This window comes from Dunckerocampus dactyliophorus, chromosome 10, assembly GCF_027744805.1.
Source record: "Dunckerocampus dactyliophorus isolate RoL2022-P2 chromosome 10, RoL_Ddac_1.1, whole genome shotgun sequence".
Classification (NCBI taxonomy): Eukaryota; Metazoa; Chordata; class Actinopteri; order Syngnathiformes; family Syngnathidae; genus Dunckerocampus; species Dunckerocampus dactyliophorus.
In genome coordinates, this window is record NC_072828.1 from 12185477 (window position 1) to 12192137 (window position 6661).

The 6661-nt window shown below is 41.8% G+C and overlaps 1 protein-coding gene across 1 annotated transcript; it reads left to right on the forward strand.

Annotated features, from left to right (window-relative positions):
- The first annotated feature begins 2 nt into the window (after window positions 1-2).
- Window positions 3-6454, forward strand: sgcb (sarcoglycan, beta (dystrophin-associated glycoprotein)). Its single transcript, XM_054788786.1, has 6 exons — window positions 3-117; window positions 691-900; window positions 1849-2034; window positions 2106-2297; window positions 2388-2519; window positions 4134-6454. Exons 1-6 carry the CDS (start codon window positions 103-105, stop codon window positions 4332-4334), a joined length of 936 nt encoding a protein of 311 aa, XP_054644761.1. The 5' UTR covers window positions 3-102; the 3' UTR covers window positions 4335-6454.
- Window positions 6455-6661: the final 207 nt, after the last annotated feature.

The window sequence follows — 6661 nt, forward strand, 5'->3', positions numbered from 1 at the left end:
AAGTTTCACCCATCACAACGCGATGTTGTTTGACCACAACGACGCGATGAAAAGTGGTACGTTCCTCCACCGCACTCTGCCAACAGGAGAGGGAGGGTCAACATGGCGTCCGAGCAGGTCCGCTATTTTCACTATTTATTACATTTATAGCCGTTTTCTCAGTTTATGACACACTCCACAGTTTGCTGTCGTGTTCTCTATGGGGCTATTTACGCGATTGTGTTAAATCGAGATACAACTCAGCGCTGTTTAGGACACCTAGCTGTTAGAACGTAAATACTGGTCTACGCGTCCTAATTGTTATTACTTGGGCTGTGTTGCATTTAAATGTGCAAAATGTGCCTTTTAGCAGGCCGGTGTGACGGCGAATTAACGCTAAGAGTAGATAAATGTGGCGTTTTATTGGGTCTTATTATGATGCTAAATCGGGAGCCGTGTATTTTTAGTGATGGGCACAGACAGACAGGCGGTCTCAGGGCATTCCAACACAAGACGCTTAAAAATGATGAGACGTTCACGTACAACACACATGAATTGTAGGAGATGTGATGTTGCGCTGACACATTGGAAAAAAAGGCCCGTACGTGAGACTTAATGTATCCCACTAGGCATGCACCTATTGTTTATCTACCTTTAAAGTGTTTGCTGTCTTTTGGATGGTATTGGACCTATTTGTTTATTCAATTTCAGGAGAGCACCAACGGGCCAGGGAAGAAGTCCATGCGGGAAAAGGCCATCGAGAGACGAAATGTCAACAAGGAGCACAACAGTAACTTCAGAGCAGGCTATGTGCCCATCGAGGAAGAGCGACTCCACAAAACGGGCCTCCGGGGGCGGAAGGGCAACATGGCCGTGTGCATCATCGTCCTCCTCTTCCTCCTGGCTTTGATCAACCTCATTGTGCGTAGGACTGCGAGCTACATCCTTTTTCTGCCAATCTTCTGGTAACACATTGAATTTGACCACAGTCTCTGGAAGAAATACACCTTGAAAGTCACACAAATGTTGACATTGGTGGCTTTAGACAATTTTGCAAGACGTCAGACTTTTTTTTGTTATACACCACACAGGTGGTGATGGCAAGAGAAAAACAAACAAAAGAGATGGTAACCTAAAGCGACAATTAGTACTGATTATAAGGTAATAAGAAAAAACACCTCCCAGGCAAACGTAGTGATCTCCCTCTGCATGTTCGTCAGTTTACACGTATTCTAATTATACATTGATAAACTTCTTTTTACATTTACACAACATACGGAACGTATTGACTCGCTTTTAGCCAGCTTCTCCCTGTGCTTCAATATACGTTACATGGCCACCACATCAAAGTTAAGTGTACACACTTTGTTGTTTTTAAGCCTTGCAAAATGGTGGTTAACTTCTTTTTACACTTGTATAACAATTGCGATAGTTTAAAAGCGCGATATGTTTAACGATTGTCACTCTCCTCTCCCTTATACAGCACATTAGGTGTCTGTCACACGTCATCAAAGTTAAGAGTACATCATTTGTTAAGCAGTTATACATTATTGAAGTTCTTTTTACACTTGTATGACATGTACGAATGTTACAAAGTGCTACTTCTTTTTACGTTATTTGTCCATCACACATTATTAAGTTAAACGTGCACAATTTGATGTTTTATACGATGGTTAACTTATTTTTACACTTGTAAGTCAAGAGTGTGAAAATGTGACTTGCAAGTATAGTTTATAAAGGTTTTATGGGAGCAGTTTGACCCTGGAGCAGATTATTTCCATTATTTCCTGTTCCTACAATGAGATTTGGAGGTCAACCAACTGAGAGGAGCGGGCCTTCATTATGTCTACTACTGTCCTCCTCCTCCAGATTACACTGGTGATATGGACAGTGATCCGCATCGGTCCAAATGGCTGCGACAGCATGGAGTTTCATGAATCGGGTCTTCTACGTTTCAAGCAGAAAGCAGACATGGGCGTTGTCCACCCGCTGCACAAGAGCACTGTGGGAGGTCGTAAGGACCAGGACCTCGTCATTGTCGGCAACAACAACCCTGTGAGGACACACGTACGGGAAACACTCACGTTGGATGTGCAACGCTTGACTGAACACGTTTGTCCTTCCAGGTGGTGTTCCAGCAAGGCACCTCCAAGCTGAGCGTGGACAAGGACAAGACATCGGTGGTCAGCGATGTGGGAATATCCTTCACAGACCCTCGCACTCAGGCCACCTTCTTCAGCACCGACTACGACAACCACGAGTTCCACCTGCCCAAAGGCGTCAAAGTTCTCAGTGTCAAGAAGGCGTCCACGGAAAGGGTGATTGCTCTCTCGCTGTAACATTAGGTACACTTGCACAATCTAACGAGACAGAAAAGAGCTAATATACAAAGTGTATCTTCTGCCAAGATAACCAGCAACGCCGCGTCAGACCTCAACATCAGAGGGGATGGCAAGGCTATCATTCGGGGCAACGAGGGGGTCAATATCATGGGACGCACCGTCGAGTTCAAGATGGGTGGGGACATCGAGCTCAGAGCTGTAAGTATTAGTGATTGACCGATGATCGGCCGAGCCAATATTTTGCATTTGGACACATAACGGCATTGGCCTTTTTTAAAATTGGATGGCCAATAAGAGGTCAGTTTAAAACTGGGTTATTTTTGCCTCTGAGCCTCTTTGCCAGCCGAGCCTCTCTGTCTGCACCGGAGAGAACTGGCAAAAAAAACCCATTGAAACGCCCCTCTTACAGAGCGAGAATGAAACTTGGTTAGCTTAGTTCAGCAGAGCATGCTAGAGTGGCTTTGTGTGTGCGACTCATGCTGTATGAGTGTGTTTACACTGTGTTGTCTTTTATCGCTTGTGACTGTTACAATGCCTGCTGGCGTCGATCAAGTTCTGAGGGAAAAAGGATGGTAGGCATGTTTATTCTACCACCCAGCTGTTTTAACCGTCATGACACATTCTCAACACACTTCCAGCTTTCAAAATAACAGCATCGTTTGCCACATACTGTCTAACTCTAATTGTGGAAACAAAATAAGGGTGTCATTAAAAAACAAACTGGAATTGCATCAGTTACTACGGCTTCCTTAACCACAAAGCACAAACACTATTGCACTATGTTTTCACCTATAGTAATATGGAATCCATGGTAGTTTGTGTTATTATTAAAATTATTATTTCCAACCATATATTTAAGTATATAAAACTATTTAAACCTAATATGAAAAATATATTTGTTGCCAATATTTTCACTTTTACTGCAAATGAATATCGACTCCAGATATCTGTTATTAGCCTCCTTGACTACTAAAAATCAGTATCGGCCCTGAAAAACCATACAGGTCGATGTCTAGTAAGTATACGCTGTAGTGTTTGGTCCTGGGACGCTGTTTGACCCACAATGGAAATAATCTATTCCGGGTCAAAGTGTCTCTATTGAAACTAAAGCATGTCACATTTTAACATTCATAATTGTCACACAAGTCTAAAAAGAAGTTCATCTCTTATTGCTGAAATTGAATGCATATGGTGACACTGGACAATAGTAATGGGACACTGATAGAGAGGGAGTCTGCTTAATTTATGCAACTTCCTGTTTATCTTCTTCTCTTCTCATGTTCCTCTTAACACTCCCTGTTGACGTAGTTCAGTCTTTCACCCAAAAAGCCAAAGAAGAAGAAAAACACACCTGTGGGGTGATGGTAGTCATGCTAACATCATGCACTGTATGACTGCATTTTTGCAATTGTAGAGGCATATTTTCCCAGAAATTTGCGTCTTCTTGAGGTTCCAGTGTTACTAAACAACATCGACATGACTAATTCATTATTAAAAAAAAAAAAAGGAATTGCAAAAAAGGAATTATTTTTGGTCAAATCATTTGCATGGCCACATGTTTCCAGCCAGAGTTGATAGGGCAAACTCAAAAATGCCTAAAAAAAAACAATCCACATCCACAACACTATTAGACCAACATTTTTAGGAATTTCTTGATTTAAACTGTAGTCTGTAATAAATATGAAAGGCAGTGCCATCTGCTGGACCTGGTGTGGTACTGCCCCATTACCCTCCTTAATACAGCCTTGCCAATCAATACACAGAAATGGTACAAAATCCTTAAACTTGAAACTTTCATTGTTCCTCTTCCAGGAGAACAGCATTGTCCTCAACGGGTCGGTCATGTTCAACGCCACACGCATCCCCAACTCAGAAGGGGACGTGTATTTTGACGGCGCCACCGAGAGGTACAAACTGTGCATGTGTGCCGACGGGACACTGTTCCGCGTCCAGGTGAAGTTTCCCAACATGGGCTGCCAGACGTCCGACAATCCGTGTAGGAACGCTCACTAGGACACAGGACTGGAATCTTGAAAAAAAGTTTATTTTGATACTTTTTTCATGCCGCATACAGAAAAATGCTTATGTTGGTTCTTTGCCGAAATAGTAACTCAAACATCACTCCAGTGTTTCTTTTTACCGTCCATTAGTAGTATTATTTATATCCAAGCCGGTCTGGAGGGTTACACTGTTGTACTTTATTTGGCAGCTGTGTGTGATGCGTTTACTGACCCTAATGATTCACAGGGGAAGATTTATGGCACAGATGGACATGGATTCTCAAACTGATAGCACCACTGGTGGCACGCAGGCGCCGCCTAGTGGTACTCAAGAACATCGTGGATTTTTGGGGGGATAAAAATTCAATTAGAGACATATGGAATACTTGCATAAATTTCTATAGTGCAGTATCACTACACAGCACTTATTTAAATTAAGATTCTCTAAAACTGGATCCATATTCAAGTAACATTTTTCAAAAGTATTAATGTTTGACTCACCTTGTATGCCACAAGCCACATACTCAGTGCTAAACACTGATAAGTACAAGTAGCAAAAACGGTGGTACTTAATGTAAAAAGCTTGAGAACAATTGGCACGATCTAATCTAAAAACTATTTAACCCTCAAAAGGTCATGATTATAAAAATAATAAGAAGAATAAACCGTTTTTGATTTTATATTTCTATAATAACTTAGAAGACCTGTTAAGAAAAAAGTTTCCCAGTGTTCCTTTAAAGTAAGTTGGCTATCATAACTAGGGTTGGGCATCGTTTGAATTTGAACGATTCAGATTCCTCGTTTCGATTCAGGTTCCTAACAATTCTCGATTCCAGTGCTTGTACAAGGCAGGGTCATTAAAGTTTGCATGGTTTAAATGATGTAATTAACCAGAATTCTTTTTGGATGCAATGTCTGTAATTCTCCATGAATTGTTTAATAATATGAACATTTTTATCAGCTTTACTATGAATTTCTTACAGGGCTATTTTCAACCAGTATATAAATATCAAGGGCCGCACAGTGGTCTAGTGGTTAGCATGTTGGCCACACAGTCACAGTCAGGAGATCGGGAAGACTTGGGTTGAATCTCCGTTGGGCATTTCTGTGTGGAGTTTGCATGTTCTCCCCATGCGTGCGTTTTCTCCGGGTACTCTGCTTTCCTCCCACATTCCAAAAACATGCATGTTAGGTTAATTGGCGACTCTAAATTGTCCATAGGTATGAATGTGAGTGTGAATGGTTGTTTGCCTATATGTGCCCTGCGATTGGCTGCCGACCAGTCCAGGGTGTACCCCGCCTGTCGACCGAAGTCAGCTGGGATGGGCTCCAGCATACCCCCGTGACCCTAATTAGGAGAAGCGGTATATAAAATGGATGGATGAATATCTTACAGGAAGAAGATGTTTACTTTTGAAAAGCTGTATACTTTGTTTTCCTCAATGTTGATGTATGTAAGCTGTTTTTTATGACATCTTTATTTTGTTAAACAGGATATAGCCCAAAACACTCTTATTTTGATGGCCGGAAGTGTGTTGTGTGAGTTGAGAAGGTCCTGTGACTGTGCAAATAAATGAACTTGCCTAGCCGTAGCCGTAGCTCCCGTCCTTTATTTACACCGAACGTCCACATTCGCTAGCATCCTGAAAACCTTGGTTACACTGGCATGAGACAGACGTCATTTATTGTTTGACTTCCTTGATTTGGATTGCTTAGAGGAAGTCTGCCGTAGCGCCTCAAATACGAGGTACTCTGTTATTCCTACACCATGAATGTGTGAACAGTAATCACCGTCCTTGGCATGATATCATTGTGTTGCACTCAGCCAGACGCTTTTTTAAAATTAAGTTAAGACAAACTTTTTAGCTGTCTTCTTCGCTGGTATTTGCCGGTTTGTTCTTCATTGGTGTTCGCGGCTATTTCTTTTGGTCGCCGAAGTGAGCATCGAAATGAGGAATCGAAATAACATTTGAACGATCCCAGGAGAATCAGAAAGTTAGTCCCGGTTTCCATCGATGCTGAAGACTTGATGCCCAGCCCTAATTATAATATTAGCATTATTAAAGCCTTTATTGAGTGGTTTGATGATTGCTGTGTAACAGAACACTTGATGCTGATCAAACATTTTACTGTTTTTGTTTGAATAAAGAAAACCATGTTGGAATGCTGCTGCTGCCACTATCGTTTGTTTTGGTTAGTTGTCACACGCTAGGGCTTGTACATTTAAAATCATAAAAAAAAAAAGAAGCGCAGTGCCTCACAGTGGCGGTTTATTGTCTAGTAGAATGCACGGCGAGGGGCGAGCCCTCAGGAACGCACTTATCTAGCGCTGCATAAAGA

What these genes read in the sequence shown, in the direction of transcription:
- sgcb (XM_054788786.1), top strand. An exon ending in TGGCTTTGATCAACCTCATT is followed by an intron (nt 901 to 1,848) that starts GTGCGTAGGACT and finishes CTCCTCCTCCAG; the next exon opens with ATTACACTGGTGATATGGAC. An exon ending in TTGTCGGCAACAACAACCCT is followed by an intron (nt 2,035 to 2,105) that starts GTGAGGACACAC and finishes TTGTCCTTCCAG; the next exon opens with GTGGTGTTCCAGCAAGGCAC.